The sequence below is a fragment of the Neoarius graeffei genome, chromosome 4 (genome assembly GCF_027579695.1).
Source record: "Neoarius graeffei isolate fNeoGra1 chromosome 4, fNeoGra1.pri, whole genome shotgun sequence".
Taxonomy (NCBI): domain Eukaryota; kingdom Metazoa; phylum Chordata; class Actinopteri; order Siluriformes; family Ariidae; genus Neoarius; species Neoarius graeffei.
Window position 1 is genome coordinate 8198108 of NC_083572.1, and position 16909 is coordinate 8215016.

General features: G+C 42.1%; 1 protein-coding gene across 3 annotated transcripts in view; it reads right to left on the reverse strand.

Annotated features, from left to right (window-relative positions):
* The window catches only part of kalrnb (kalirin RhoGEF kinase b), a 163522-nt gene that overhangs the window by 50934 nt on the left and 95679 nt on the right, over positions 1 to 16909 (reverse strand). For 2 of the 3 annotated variants that reach the window (XM_060918780.1, XM_060918781.1), the window contains one exon: positions 336 to 582. In XM_060918780.1, the coding sequence (XP_060774763.1) occupies positions 336 to 582 (247 nt within the window). Of the gene's footprint in view, positions 1 to 335; positions 583 to 13612; positions 13851 to 16909 lie in introns of those variants that run through there. The other variant, XM_060918782.1, reaches the window with a different exon arrangement.

Genomic DNA, 16909 nt, shown 5'->3' on the forward strand with positions numbered 1-16909 from the left:
GGGGGGTGTAGACTGTGTCCATTCGTGTTATTCACATCTGTCCCGAGTGATCCGATTTTAAATGGACAGCCGAGGAGGACGTACCTGGAAGTTTCATGTCTTGAATGATTGCATGTGGTCAGAATTTCTGGTCAAGAGAATCTCCCAGTAGGTAATCCCTTTGATATTTTCGGGGACACATTCTACAAATGTTATCCATTTACTGTACATCCCTGATTACTTACGCAAGACCCGCAGTCCGCCTTTTTACATTTGTGCTGTCCACTTGTAATCAGATCACCCGAGACAGCTGGTACTGCCACGTGTGGACGAGGCTTCCGTTTCTTTCCCCCTACCTTTCCCTGAGGGGAGGAAGCAGTCCATGTCGACGCTGCTGCGCGAGTGTGAGACCGACAGGGTGCTGCTGGGTACGAGTCCCTCCTGAGGGGGCGAGCGCTCAGTGGTTCTCACCAAGCACCAGCCAGGTCGATCGCTCGAGCGCTCCAACACCTCCACCGTCTGTCCGGAGTGGACACTCAGCTCACACGCCGAACACGCGACAAAGTCCTGCAGCACCACCGTGTGTTCACAGCCACCCGAGAGCTAAAGGACAGGGGAGGGAGGGAAAGAAAGACACAGAGATTACAAAATCATTCCGAGACACACAATCTGTAGAACGACACAAATTAGGAAAGAAATCCAGATGCAGATTTTTGATCACTAATTAGCAAACCAGATTGGCCTGGTTGGCTCAGAATGGAAACGATCCTCTTCTGGGTGACAATGGGATTATAAGTCGTTACAGTATACGTGTGTAGAGAGAAACAGTACCGAGTGAGTATACGAGTATATTGTCAAGAGGTTTCCTGGGATGAAAACAGGACAGTCTTTATGATTACTGCAGCAGTTCTTCGGTACAAATCTAAAATCAGAGATGGACCAAGTACCCAACTTTATTACTTAAGTCAAAGTACAGATCCCACTGGTCAAATGTTACTCCGATACAAGTGAAAGTTGTCCAGTCAAATTTTTACTTAAGTTAAAGTACTTCTCATCTCATCTCATTATCTCTAGCCGCTTTATCCTTCTACAGGGTCGCAGGCAAGCTGGAGCCTATCCCAGCTGACTACGGGCGAAAGGCGGGGTACACCCTGGACAAGTTGCCAGGTCATCACAGGGCTGACACATAGACACAGACAACCATTCACACTCACATTCACACCTACGGTCAATTTAGAGTCACCAGTTAACCTAACCTGCATGTCTTTGGACTGTGGGGGAAACCGGAGCACCCGGAGGAAACCCACGCGGACACGGGGAGAACATGCAAACTCCACACAGAAAGGCCCTCGCCGGCCCCGGGGCTCGAACCCAGGACCTTCTTGCTGTGAGGCGACAGCGCTAACCACTACACCACCGTGCCGCCCAGTTAAAGTACTTGCTTTTAAAAATACTTAAGTATTAAAAGTACATTTTCTGTCAACGCATCGTTGTATTCTTGCCACAATGCTTACAAAACCTAACGCCGTTACCAAAGACAGAAATGTGAATTCGCAAAATGAACACATGCTGTGCCATCATGGTGGTTTAACGTTAAGCTAGCTAGTCAGTGAAGCGCCACCTGATATGCTCGCAAACTCTTTTCAAACTCAAAATCATATTGGGTAGCTAACGCTACTAGAAAATAAAGATTTCGACATTGTTTATTTGGCAAGATTATGCTAAAACATATTTCTGAAAGGACTTCAGAGAAGTTAACGTTATTCGTGTTAGCGTAACTCCATTTTTACATGCTAACTAACAGCGTCCAAGTTAACTAGCTGTGTGTTAGCGTTAGCCGTGGACAAGGCTACGGCAACTTGGCGGGCAAATCCATAGAAAGTCATTTGATTAACCAGACTGCATAGCTATTGCAACGTTATCGCTAGCTCTAAAAGCACAGACAACTTCACTGCAAGCTTTCTCCTGGAATAAAACATTCATTCATATATCTCAATATGCTTCCGCAGGTCGGATGGCGAGTTTTTGTAGGCCGTGATGTGGTTCGTTTTCGGCAAACGAAGCAAATGTTTAAAACAAAACGAATCTTTCATCCTTTCAAAAAACTGAAATATGGGTTCATGGGCCAAGAGTGCATTCGTTCTCCAAAAGAGCCGCCTCCTTCCATCAACTGATCGTGTTCAAATAACGCTGCTGAGAAAATCACTGAACTTGATTTTATCCAGTCTATGGACGTGACGTGACCCTAGTGATTACTGATCGGCTGCCTCAGTGTCACCTGCGAAAAAACCAATCACGTTTTAGAAAAGAAAAGAAAAAAGAAGAAACATCCAGTTTCAAAGCCGCTTCATAGTAACGAGGACCTTGATAGAAATGTAGTGGAGTGAAAAGTACGATATTTGTCTTTCAAATGTAGTGAAGTTAGTCATAAGTTTAAAAAAAAAAAAACCTCAAGTAAAGTACAGATACTCAAAAAAAAAAGTGTACTTAAGTACAGTACTCAAGTAAATCGTCCACCTCTGTCTAAAATATCCAGGTGAGATTTGGGCAAGTCAAATAACTAATTCAGACATGTAATCTCCAACACCATGATTTAACCCCCAAGTGCTAAATTACCAAACGGACCAAGAGACAAAACGTCAGGAGAAAAACCAAAGGAGCAGATTGACACAACAATAAAGACAGTTGCTACACTACTACTAAAGATCAGAGTTGCGTAGTGTTTCGAAAAGTCGCTTAAGACATTTTCAGGACGATTCTATAGCAATTAAGATCTGCACTGTTTCCAGCTCCATCTACACATCCCTGGTTTAAAAAAAAAAAGGCAGGTAGGCAAGAAAGGTACTGGGTACTTGGGCATGGTATAGCCAGTAATTATCCCATTAACATGTTTTTTTCCCATTCTGTTCTTAAAGAACAATGCGAGGAAAAAAGTCGGAGAGGGACAGGAAACGTTTTAACAAGCTGGTGAAAAGAGCCAGCTCTATCCTGCCCTCTGGACTCCACTGAGGAGGTGTGTGAGAGAACGGCGTTAACTAAGGCTACATCCACACGACAACGGCAACGAGATTTTTTTTTTTTTTAAATATCGTGTCCACATGGGCAACGGATCAGTTAAATTTCAGGTCCATATGGCAACGCAACGCTTGCTGAAAACGATGCAATACACATGCCACACCTCTAGGTGCGCTGTAAGACATGGAGACACCAGAACAATAGAAGTAGACGCATGCGCATAACTGCGCATGCGCACAGTGACTATCCCTGTCACTGTCACACGCACACACTTTCTCACTCCCTATCCTATGGCTTTAGTCCCTTTAAATCACGTGCTCGCTTTTTGAATGGAGATGCAGAAAGAGGAATGAACGGGGGTAGATGGAAGCCGGTACGCCAACATTGAGATCCTCCACAATTCTTTAATGGTCCGGAATAAATTGAATGCTACACGTTGATGGATTACTTTATTCTTCTACGCCCTTTTTGAGGAATGTATTGTCGGACTTAAACCAACATCTGAAGAGGTGAGATCGCTCCTTTTTTTTCCCTATTTTTGCTGGCGGGATTGACTCTGCCCTAAGGGCTATTCTCTCACTCTCTCTCACTTTGCACCATTACACAATAAATATTCACAGTGAAAATATTTTGTAAGCGCGTTTCATGAACCAAGTTATAGGATTTGTTGACAACTCGCATCAAGTTCGTTACACTTCTACCCGGCGTGAAGCACATGTGGTTGTGACGTCATCGTAAACAAATCCGTTCTACTCATCCAGACGACTTCGCAACGGCTCCGTTGCCAGATTTTTCCACTCTGGAACCCGTTCTCAAAAGATTTCGTTTTGGGGCACCCAAAACGCCGGTGCCGTGTGGACGCCAGGCCGAAACGATAAACAATTTTATCAGATTCACCTGAATCCGTTGCCGTGTGGACAGGGCCTAAGCTAATGTCCATCATGGTGACACCTCTCACCCCCGACATGAGACTGTTGGTGCTCTGAGCAGCTCCTTCAGCAGCAGACTGCTGCACCCACGGTGCAAGACGGAACGCGGACGCAGGTCCTTCATCCCAACTGCTGCCAGACTCTTCAATGACAGCACTGTTTTTTCTCCATGTCACCATCACGGTGTCATCACTTTATTCGCATCTCATCGCCATCATCTACTTATGCTGTGCAATAATATTACTACTATTTGGTACAATATCCTTTTCAATGACGAGTATTATTCTTATTTAAAGGAGAACTGAAGGCAAATTTTTTTTATCAGCATCAACATTCTTTTTCTCTCATTTTATTAAATGCAGGAATGCATTTTTGATCGTTATTTTGTCACTGCTATAGCAAGTTGAGTGTTTGAAATATGCTCTGTAATATATCAGTCCAGGGCAGCACGGTGGTGTAGTGGTTAGCGCTGTCGCCTCACAGCAAAAAGGTCCAGGTTCGAGCCCCGTGGCCGGCGAGGGCCTTTCTGTGCGGAGTTTGCATGTTCTCCCCGTGTCCGCGTGGGTTTCCTCCGGGTGCTCCGGTTTCCCCCACAGTCCAAAGACATGCAGGTTAGGTTAACTGGTGACATGTGAGTGTGAATGGTTGTCTGTGTCTATGTGTCAGCCCTGTGATGACCTGGCGACTTGTCCAGGGTGTACCCCGCCTTTCACCCGTAGTCAGCTGGGATAGGCTCCAGCTTGCCTGCGACCCTGTAGAACAGGATAAAGCGGCTACAGATAATGAGATGAATATATCAGTCCATATGTCAAAGCAATGGCCGTAAACGAGATTCGTCGAGACCTGTGCGAGACATCGTAGGACGGAAGTAAAACGTACAGCGGAAATCAAAGTGACCGACATCTGCCAACGTTGTCAAAAGACACGCACGCCCTCTTTTGAATGCTGACGTAATCAAGTCGGAAGTTGTGTTTGTTTTGATAGCAATTAGGAAAGTTTGAAAAAAGTAGGCAGTAATCGTCATTTAAACTCGTTTTTGTGCAATATTTCGTTTGGAAAACAGTTTTCAAAATGGCGGCACTGACACCTGGCTGACACTTAACGTTTCGAAGTCTCGCACAAGTCTCGTGAAGATCGCGTGGATAAGCGACGCCTGCCGTGGACCAAACGAACCACATTCAACATGGCTAAAATCTGAATATGCCGATACGTATAATACTTAATTGCAATTAGTTGCCAATACGAGTCACGATATAAGGTTACTAAAACCGAAAACGTAATTTAATAACTCGTTAATTAAGAAATAAGCAAGTTTAAAAATGACTTCAGTTCCCCTTTAAGTCTCACTCCGATATTGTTGTGTACAATTACGTTTATAGCCTGTGTTTTTGTCATTTTTGGTTACTTTACACACACACACACACACACACACACACACACACACCATCCTCGTTATTCATGTTATGCTCTGTAATAACATTCACTACCTGGTGCAATATCTCATCTCATCTCATTATCTCTAGCCGCTTTATCCTGTTCTACAGGGTCGCAGGCAAGCTGGAGCCTATCCCAGCTGACTACGGGCGAAAGGCGGGGTACACCCTGGACAAGTCGCCAGGTCATCACAGGGCTGACACATAGACACAGACAACCATTCACACTCACATTCACACCTACGCTCAATTTAGAGTCACCAGTTAACCTAACCTGCATGTCTTTGGACTGTGGGGGAAACCGGAGCACCCGGAGGAAACCCACGCGGACACGGGGAGAACATGCAAACTCCACACAGAAAGGCCCCCGTCAGCCACGGGGCTCGAACCCGGACCTTCTTGCTGTGAGGCGACAGTGCTAACCACTACACCACCGTGCCGCCCCGGTGCAATATTTCTGGCTTTATTTCAGTTGCAATTATTTTATTAGTGCAATATTCTATTTCAGTTAAAGTACTACTCTTATTTAGTTATGTATATAGCCCATGTTTTTACTTTATACAATTTTTTCCCTGATAGATTTTTATACTTTTATTGCACACTATTTTTTTGTTACCATTTATTCCTGACTCTTTTTCTATTTGTGAGCTGCCGTAACATGTAAATTTCCCCACCGAGGGATGAATAAAGTTTATCTTATCAACGAAATAAACAAACTTCCTTTTAAGCCTACGAAAAAAGTAATTTGACTCAAATTTTCAAGTCAAATTAAAAACCTTTATTGCATTTTTTGAAGACTGTAATTTATTTATTTTTTAACCATTTTTAAAGCAAGTTGAAAGTGTTTTACATCTTGGCCATTCTGACAACGTGCAGCATGTATCCATGTATCATTCTCTAAAACCCAGATGCAAATCTGCTTCCAGAACTTTCCGTGTCTGTCCCAAGATCTAACATCAGTTAAACTCAAATGATAAAGAAAATACTTTTAAATCAAGTAGACTAAATAGAAAAAAAGGAGCTAAATAGAATTTCTTCAAAAAGCTAGGGGGGAAAGAAAACTTTTTTGCAGCCAGGAATCCATTTAATATAAAACAAATTCCCTTCAGTATGAAATTATTTAAATGTGTACATTTTGGAACTGTTTTATTAAATATTGTTGCCGTTATTTGACATTATTAAGCTACTTGTTTTTGAGCTATAAAGGTAAACCTTTATTTTAGAAGAAGAAGAAGAAGCCTTTATTTTTGTCACTCAAGCACACGGTGAAATTCCTCTCTGCAGTTAACCTATCTGAAACAGTGAACACACACAAGTGAGCAATGAGCACACACACCTACCCAGAGCAGTAGGCAGTGAGGTTACAGCGCCCGAGGAGCAGTTGGTGGTTAGATGCCTTGTTCAAGGGCACTTCAACCATGATACATACAGAGCAAGGGGAACAGAGTGCTATTCATTCACTCGACTCCCCTCGCATTTTTCCTGTCAGTCCCGGGAATCAAATCGGCAACCTTCTGGGACCAAGGCTGCCCCCAATAAGAGCCAAATAAACCCTATAAGAACTCAATAATAACTATGAAAACATTGCTAATGATGGGATCAAGATCAGCGACCCCCTGGTTATGTTTCACGGATTCCTGGGACGCTGTTTTGAGAACCACTGTTTTAAGATATAGAAATAAATCAACTTCGAGAGAAAGCAGGAGGATGGGAGGATACAGAACATGTGTGTGTGTGTGTGTGTGTGTGTGTGTGTGTGTGTAAGTGTTATAGTTGTTCCCTGCTGTGACAGAAGCACATGACTCACCCTAATCAACTAATTAACACTGCTGCACTCAGCAGGAGAGGAGCAGGGAGTGTGTGTTTACAGACTGACTCTCTCTCTCTCACACACACACACTCCTATCCCCCCTTGGTCTCTTTCTAGCTACATTCATCACTCAGCGAGTCAAGCGAACATGGAAGTGCTCAGTTTTTACAGCTGTGCGTATTTCACGCACTATAGCTAAGTCTACTCCAACCTTGTTCTTTTTCCTGCCCATCCCTAAACCTGACCTTTGACACTTGCCCCAGGATGTTGGCACTGTATTAAAGCCCTGGTACATCTCAGAATTCTGCGAGTTGTAACTGATCTGACTGAGGCTCAGCGATCAGTTCAGCCGTCGTCTGATTCACATCAGCGTGTGTGTGTGTATGAGATGAGCAGCTGCCATCAGCATGCATTATGAAAATCATATTACCTCAAGACATGCTGGAAAAAAATTAGAAGAAAAATTGAAAAGCTGATATGAGTGCGAGACTATAATATTAATAAATCAATCGTTTATGTAGTAGGGTGGACTGGAATGTCACGACGTGTATCTGGATCTGCATTTGGATTTGAACCTTAAGTGAGTGTGGCTTAAACTGGAAAAAAAAAAAATTAAATTAAACGACCCTCTATGTGCTTGGAAACACTGGCAAACAACCCTCACAGGTAGAAATTTTCACAGTGTCAGCATGGAGTGTTTATTCTTGCTCTGAAAGTTTCTCAACCTCTGCTTCATCACTTAACAAATGCTGTATATGTGGGACTGTTTTTTTTTTTTTTTAAATCCTGCTTGTTAGTTCCTGTTTGCAATATTTTCTAACAAATTTAATTGGGTCTATTTCTCAAAATATTAAAAACCAGTAACCTTATTTATACCCTATAAACCCTGACCAGGCAGTTACTAATGCTAAGGTCTCACATAGCCGGAATCACTTCACCGTTGACACCGGAAGATGATTTTGAGCCTTCCGGGGGGTGTCAACGTTCTGCACACGTTCTGGGCCCTTCCTTCGGATTACGTGAGAGCCGGTAGAGCTACACTGGCCTCCATCCCTGGAAAGTTTCATTGTGCTGAAAACTGCTGTGGGTCCAGAGGTGGAAATTAACAAAGGAGATTTACTTGAGTATTGTACTTAAAGGTGGGGTACGAGATTTTGGAATAACGGTTCCCGCAAGCCATATTTTGAAAAGAAACAAGCCCGCCCTCGCCACGCTCCCACCCCCCGCGTCTCGTTAAGTTAGAGTGTAGAGAGCTTGGAAAAATAGCTCAAACTTTCTCATTTAAACTGTGTTTTCAGCCCCAATTTTCACTCCACACACACAATTTTCTCAAAAGTAGTAGCCACACTTGTCCTGATTCACACAATGTGTCTACCTACACGATAGAACTTGCAGTTTTTGAATGAGAAGCCTGAAAGTGAGGAGAGGACAGGCGCGCAGCCCCATAGACTTCCATTATAAACTTGGCAGAAAAGTCACTCGTTTTTAACTCGCTCTAGTGACCTCACTTTTTAGACTACAGACAAAAAAATTACATCAGTGTGTTCAGGAGAGCCTTGTGGCACTCACTGTGAATTTTGTGAATATCTCCTTCCGTTTTCGTGTAAATCCCCGTTGTTTGGAGGGACCTTTTTCTGTGCATTTCTGTCTCTCCCTGCTGAGCGCGGGTTGGGGGAGGGGCTGCTCGCTCTCTCTCTCTCTCTCTCTCTCTCACACACACACACACACACACACACACAGAAGGGACGGGCTGCTCACGGGCTTCAGTCTGATTGACGTGTCAGTATCCAATCATTTTGAGGTGGTACCTCGATATGATTGGATGGCGTTTTTCCTTTATTTTACACTGTAGATTGGATTAAAATATTTCGTTTTTGGGTCAAACCTTCTATTGTACTGCTTGCAACATGGGTGTGAGGAGCTTTTCAAGCAATATGGTAAAAAATACTCCTGAAAAAAATCTCATACCCCACCTTTAAGTACGCTTTTTGAGTATCTGTACTTTACTTGAGTATTTTTTTTTTGGGGGGGGGGACACTTATGACTTTAACTTCATTACATTTGAAAGGCAAAAATATCGTACTTTTCACTCCACTACATTTCTGTCAAGGTCCTCGTTACTCGTTACTATGAAGCGGCTTTGAAACGGAATGTTTTTTCTTTTCTTTGCTAAAATGTGCTTGGTTTTTTCGCAGGTGACACTGAGACAGCCGATCAGTAATCACTAGGGTCACGTCACGTCCATAGACTGGATAAAATCAAGTTTAATGATTTCTCAGCAGCGTTATTTGAACACGATCAGTTGATGGCAGAATAGAAGGAAGCGTTTTTTTCTGGAGAATGCACACACTCATGGCTATACCTAGAAACCGTGTTTCAGTTTTCTGAAAGGATTAAAGATTCATTTCATTTTAAACGTTTGCCGAAAACGAACCACATCACGGCCGACAAAAACTCGCCGTCCAACCTGCAGAAGCATACTGAGGTATATAAACGTTTTATTCCAAGAGAAAGCTTGCAATGAAGTTGTCTGTGCTTTTAGAGCTAGCGATAATGTTGGAATAGCTATGCAGTCTGGTTAGTCAAATGACTTTCTATGGATTTGCCCACCAAGTTACCATCGCCTTGTCCACGGCTAAAGTTTACACACAGCTAGTTAATTTGGACACTGTTAGTTACCATGTAAAAATTGAGTTACGCTAACATGAGTAACGTTAACTTCTCTGAAGTCCTTTCAGAAATATGTTTCAGCATAATCTTGCCAAATAAACAGAATGCAGAAATCTTTCTTTTCTAGTAGCGTTAGCTACCCAATATGATTTCTTGTTTGAAAAGAGTTTGCTAGCATGTCAAGTGGAGTTTCACTGACTAGCTAGCTTAACGTTAAACCACCATGATGGCACAGCATGCGTTCATTTTGTGAATTCACATTTCTGTTTTTGGTAACGGCGTCAGGTTTTGTAAGCGTTGTGGCAATAATACAACAATGCGTTGACAGAAAATGTACTTTTAATACTTAAGTATTTTTAAAAGCTAGTACTTCAGTACTTTGACTTAAGTAAAAATTGGACTGGACAACTTTCACTTGTATCGGAGTAACATTTGTCCAGTGGGATCTGTACTTTGACTTAAGTAAACAAAGTTGGGTACTTTGTCCACCTCTGTGTGGGTCAAGCGCTGGATGAATTCATCCGTCGCTACTGTGAAGGCATCCATGAGGCTTATGTGGGCTACCAGGGGTTACCGTAGCAACCCTCGAGCTCAAAATATTCACAGAACATTTTGCCTTGGGGGCGTGGCTTATTTTGTCTTGCTGTAGCTATGCCGTACTACAATCGTGAAAACCGTATGCACTGCCGTAAGACCATACGTCGCTAAATGTCAATGCCGCCATTACTTTTACCCGTGTCTTCCGTCATGCCTACCATGGCTTCGTTTGCATATTTACTCCACCCAAATTTAGGAAGGCCCCAGCCATGGTTCTCACGGATCAACCAGCTATGTGTGACCTTAACATCAGGATGAATGAATGGACACGTTCATGTCAATGAATGTTTATCTTAGGACTGCTTGCTCCCATGAAACTAAAAACCGTCCACTTGTGCGGGAAACTTTTCTACAAAACAAGTAATAGTATGTCGTATGTCTGCTCTTTGCTACAAGAAATTCCTCAAGAGTCACAAAAAAAAAGAGAGAGTAATGAGAGATGACAATGATGAAGGCAGGGAGGAGGAGGAGGAGGAGGAGGAGGAGAGGAACACCCTCCTCAAGGGAGCATGCCGTTCTTCCCATTCTGATTGTCCACATCTGGCCAGGAATTACCACCATATGGAACACAGTGTCCTCCACATGGACAGAAGGCTCCCAGGCATTAAAATAAAATATAAATCAACCTAATAAACCTGACACACTCCTAATCCTTCATTTGATACTGTAAGTATTGCTGAGGCTCATGTTCTACCACAGGTTCCTCGAAGCATAATCCACAGCTCTGGAGGTTAGTGTACACCTGCTAGTGTTTCATCTTCTTCTTCTGCATCTTATGTAACGTTATGTTTGTATAATGTGAAGTTATCAGATTGCACGTTTCAGACTTTAGGAAGAAATCGGACTGGACAAACAAACAATCTGAACAGAGCTGAAACCGCCACTCCCTCCTGAGCGAGAGAGAGAACACACTCCAAGAGTGAGCTCATGCTTAGTGCAACTACAAACACACACACACAGCCACATTAACAGTCAAAGGTTTGTACACCCCTGCTCACAGAAGGTCTTTGTTTATTTCATTTAATATAATTATATAATGAAGGCAGAAAGCAAGAAAAGGTAAATAAATCAAAAATATGATATATATTTAGTTCTTAACCGTATTCCTGAGGAAGCTTCACACACTCTGAACACGTGCTTGCTCTGGGACATGTCAAGGCAGCCAAGTGAATCTGTTCAATCTGCTGTTCATGCTGATCAGGAGAGCGCTTTTCGCCCTCTTCCGCATACACAAGCTCACAGATGACCATGATTGGCTCGTGTCAATGTGATTGACAGGAGGGAAAGAGTATGACCTTCACACTCAGAAAGCACGGCCATTTTTCTAAACTCTCAGTCACAGATGGCTGTGGTACTCATCTCATCTCATTATCTGTAGCCGCTTTATCCTGTTCTACAGGGTCGCAGGCAAGCTGGAGCCTATCCCAGCTGACTACGGGCGAAAGGCGGGGTACACCCTGGACAAGTCGCCAGGTCATCTGGCTGTGGTACTTTCGTCCCAATTTACTATCTTTGTGAGCGAAATCTTTTGGCTGACAAATTTTCACCACAAATATTCACACCCACTATAATTAACAGTTATTCCACCAAATCGAGTTGTACATGAGTGGCTGAGTTGTCTATAAGCCACGTACGATGAGATTGAGTGGAATAACTGTTTTATTCTATCCACATTCACTGGATTTTGAGAAACGGAGCATTTTTTATTTTATTTTTTGCAAATTCGAGAAATAATAACTTTATACAAAATGTCGACAAAATCATTTCCGCTTAGAATGTAAACAAACCGACGAAATGACAGGAGCAATTTGTGAAAAATGCTAAAATCTCATCTCATTATCTCTAGCCACTATAATAATAATAACAAATTATTATTAGAAAATAAATAATTAAAAAAGATATGTTTTTACCATCAAATACTTTCATTCCGTATCTTGTTGCTTTTTTTTTTGTATTTTGTTCTCGGTTGGTTCAGCAACACGCTCTGCCATTTTGTTTTTCTCTACTCACGGTATATGAGCTGATATCCTAGTAGTAGAGTAGCCAATCGGAGCGCACGATTACTCATATCCAGTGAATGTGGATGGAATAATACTGTACATTTTAGTTTTAAAATGCATCACTTTTGCTGTGGTTAAGCCCGGTGCCCACATTACTCTGAAGTTTTCGAGGCACAAAAACGTTTGGAATCACTGCTGGCCTCGTTTTAGTTTGAAAACTCCGGTCGAAAACGGAGACGTTTGGAAACCATGTCGCAGACACCCATGTTCCGTTCCTGACTGGGCGTTATCCATTATGATATATCCTTCCCTGATTTGTCAAGTGACCCTTTTCTGGAGGAGAATAAACCGCATCAGCTTTCTACCAGCATGCGCATACCTGGTTTACATGAATGGTCATGTGATATGCGCTTTCAGGTGTGTTATCATGGATGGAGATTTCTAATACAGAACTAAAACGCTCATCTGGACGGAGATCGTTTTAGTTTTATTTAAAACGCCGTTTCCAAACTAAAATGTATTAATTTGGACGTAGCCCCAGAGTAGCCAATCGACCTACTAGAATGTTTTGGGAGGTGGGAGGAAACCAGAGAACCCAGAGGAAACCCAAATGGGAGGAGAAAATGTGAAGCTCAGTAGCAGAGACAGTAATTCAAGCTCAGGATCGAACAGGAAGCTGCAAGGCGCCATCGATACCCACTGCACCTCTTTTACTTAAAAAAAAAAAAAGATTTCATGTAATGTAACATGGACTATGATCCTGAATAACAGTACAACTACAAACAATTTCTCATCTGTAATTCATAAACATCTTTATGAGACAACTAAGAAGTAGCATGATAGAGGACTTTTCTCACACACACACACACACACACACACACACACACACACACCTTTCCAGAGAGATGGAAATAAGGTCTCCTCCCTGAAAACACACAGAAGCCAGACAATTTCTCCGCCTAATCCTTCCTTAATACGTCTTACTTCATTTCATACGCTACACCAGGTGAAACAAAATCCTTTATTTTATTTTTAGCAAATCGATCCAACAGACCCTCTCCTCTAAGAATATACTAGTGAACAAAACCTGCTGTTTGTTGACCAGGATTATTCGATTTAAAGAAATTGTTCATAGTAAAGCTGATTTATTATGAAAAAAAAAAAGTCAGAGTTACTCACAGGTCTTGCTCCCTTGGGCTGTGCGAAGCTTCTCCACTTTGGCATGACACTACCAGTGTCTCTCATCCAACTACCCAGCCTAAAACCAAAAACCTAAATCCCGCAAAAATATCCCTGACTCTGATTGGCTGTCTAAAAAGTCTAGCCCCGCCCCCTTACTTGAACTCTTCTGTGCATGATAATGAGCTGTTGATGTGCTGGTTTTAACTAAAGATGGACCGACTGAGGTCTAATGCTGAGTGCCGTCCTGTCTGAGAGAGAGAGAGAGAGATTGCCTGATTACATACAGAGAGCCTGAGGTCAAACACCATATGTGGGTGTGTATGGTCTGATTGGGCAATAACAGTATGTGGATTCAGCCACACACTCACACACACACACACACACACAAAAAAAAGTTTGTAATACTGGTTAGTTACTGTACACTGACTAAGACAAATATACAATATCACTGAACAAAAACTTTTTGTTTCCATATACTACATCGGAAAGATAGAACTGTTCATCCAAAGAATCCTTGATGAGAGTGTAATTTGATTTGGCATCAGGTGGGCGGGGCATCAGGTGGGCGGGGCTTCAGTCATATACACAACACTGATTGGTTGTATCGTAACATAAGCCATATACGACGAGATTGAGTGGAATAACTGTTTTATTCCACTCAAATTCACTGGATTTTGAGAAACGGAGCATTTTTATTGATTTTTTTTTTTTTTGCAAATTCGATAAATAAAAACTTTACACAAAACATCCGACAAAATTATTTCCGCTTAGGATGTAAACAAACTGGCAAAATGACAGGAGCAATTTGTGAAAAATGCTATAATAATAATAATTATTATTATTATTGAAAAAAAGATGCGTTCTTACCATCAAATCTGTTTATTCCATATTTTGTTGTTCTTTTTTGGGGTGGGGGGGTGGTTCTTCTGCTTCTTTAGTTTTTTGGGGGGTTTTGATGGTTGGCAAACCAACTTAAAGGTGCATTACTGCCACCAACTGGTCTGGAGTGTGGAACAGGAAATATTGGGGGGGGGGGGGGGGGAATTATATTCTTTTAGCCATTTCTGTTTCTTTTAAATACCTGATCATTTTTGGGGTTTTGTTTTCAAGTAGTTTTTATTTCGTCCTCAGTCGGTTCAGGAACACGTGCCGCCATTTTCTCTACTCACAGTATATGACCTGATAGCCTGGTCATAGAGTAGCCAATCAGAGCATGCGATTGCTCATATCTAGTGAATGTGGATGGAATAAATAAAAATGCATTAATTATTCAGGTTTTTAATTCATCAATTACATCCTTAGTATGTCTCTAATTTTTTTTTAAAGTTGGTTGTTACAGTGATTTTGTTTTTCATTAAACTCCCAGGTTTTGCTGGCAGATCCAGTAATATTTTTCTAAACTATTTCGGCTTTTATAGGCATTACTAAATCACTTAGTACTCATTCATAGTAGTTCCTGAAAATATGCTTTAGGATGAATCTGAGGGTTTAAGGGGTTAAAATCCCTTTGCATCAGTATTTTTGTTCCAGCCAAAATCAACTAGCTGATGATACAAACGACAAAACACTTAAGTGATTTATTACAATAGCATCACTGCACGATAAACTGATGAATGATGTCGGTGCTCTTACTGTCGTCACCGTGGATGTTCCAGAGTCTCAAGTTGGTATAAAATAAACTTGACCTACCAACCTGAAATTATATTGCTTCCTGTTTGGGCTGGTTCTTGTTTTTGAAATGTGCACTCTGTGCTGCGCAGAAATTCACCATGACACCGCTGTCCAACAAATCTCTTCGCCAAATGTCTGGAAAAATATGTCAGTGTTTTTTATTCTTAGTGCTACAGTGAGTAGCGACCAATGCAGCCACCCACACATGCAGCAAAAATCCCAAAGCCACAATGTCATCTGTGCTCAAGAGGACACTCAGCATCACCAGAAGACAGGTTGAAAAACAGGGCAGACACAAAGGACAAAGACGGAAAACGAGCCACAGGAATAGCGGGAAGAAGTTGTGGATTGCAGTGGGGGTCAACTAATTTGCATATTCATTGCATGATCATTTGCATATCACAACGTGTCACATGAAGGAGGAAGATTTTCTGAAGACACTTGGAAAAGAACAGAATTGAACAGATGAGAGATAATTACAAATTTCTATCATTTCTATTGAGAACACAGACAAAATGAAGCAGTGGTACTGAGGATTTGGGAAATGACTCAGTTTTAAATATCACCAGCAATAGAGTTTAAAGCTAAAAGGAGAGAAGTGTGTAGGTGGGACAAACAACAGGAATCAGTGATTAGTCATTGGGAAGAATGGTAATCAGGGACTGGTTGTGAGGAATAATGGTGATTGGTTGTATAAAGATTGGTAAACAGTGTGCCATCATTGGAAACAGTGTAGATTAATGATTAGTTGTTGGAAACAATGCTGATCAGGGATTGGCTGTCAGGAACAACGGTGATCAGGGACCGACTGTCGGGAAAAATGGTGATTGGTTGTAGAAACATTGATGAACAGAAGTTAGTTTTTGGAAGCAAGGATGTTTAATGACTGGCTGTTGGGAGCAATGGTGATCAGGGATTGGCTGTCGGGAACAGCGGTGATTGGTTGTAGAAACACTGATGAACAGAAGTTAGTTTTTGGAAGCAAGGATGTTTAATGATTGGTTGTCGGGAACAACGGTGATCAGGGATTGGCTGTCGGGAACAATGGTGATCAGGGATTGGCTGTCGGGAACAACGGCGACTGGTTGTAGAAACATTGATGAACAGAAATTAGTTTTTGGAAGCAAGGATGTTTAATGATTGGCTGTCGGGAGCAATGGTGATCAGGGACTGGCTGTCGGGAGCAATGGTGATCAGGGACTGGCTGTCGGGAACAATGGTGATCAGGGACTGGCTGTCGGGAACAACGGTGATTGGTTGTAGAAACATTGATGAACAGAAGTTAGTTTTTGGAAGCAAGGATGTTTAATGATTGGTTGTCGGGAACAACGGTGATCAGGGATTGGCTATCGGGAACAACGGTGATTGGTTGTAGAAACATTAGTGAACAGTAGTTGGTTGTTGGAAACAATGATGATTAATGATTGTTGTTAGGAACAAGGGTGATTGGGGATTAGTCATCGAGCAGGACAGCCATACTGAGTGCAGGATAGTCACTAACACTAACTGTTCAGAAAATTGCGATATTTCTCTCTTGGTTCTTTTTTTGAAACAAAGTTACTCAACGGCTCTGAAAAACTGCTAAGTTGGCAAAACTGGCTGCTTTCACACTTGGGCTGTTTC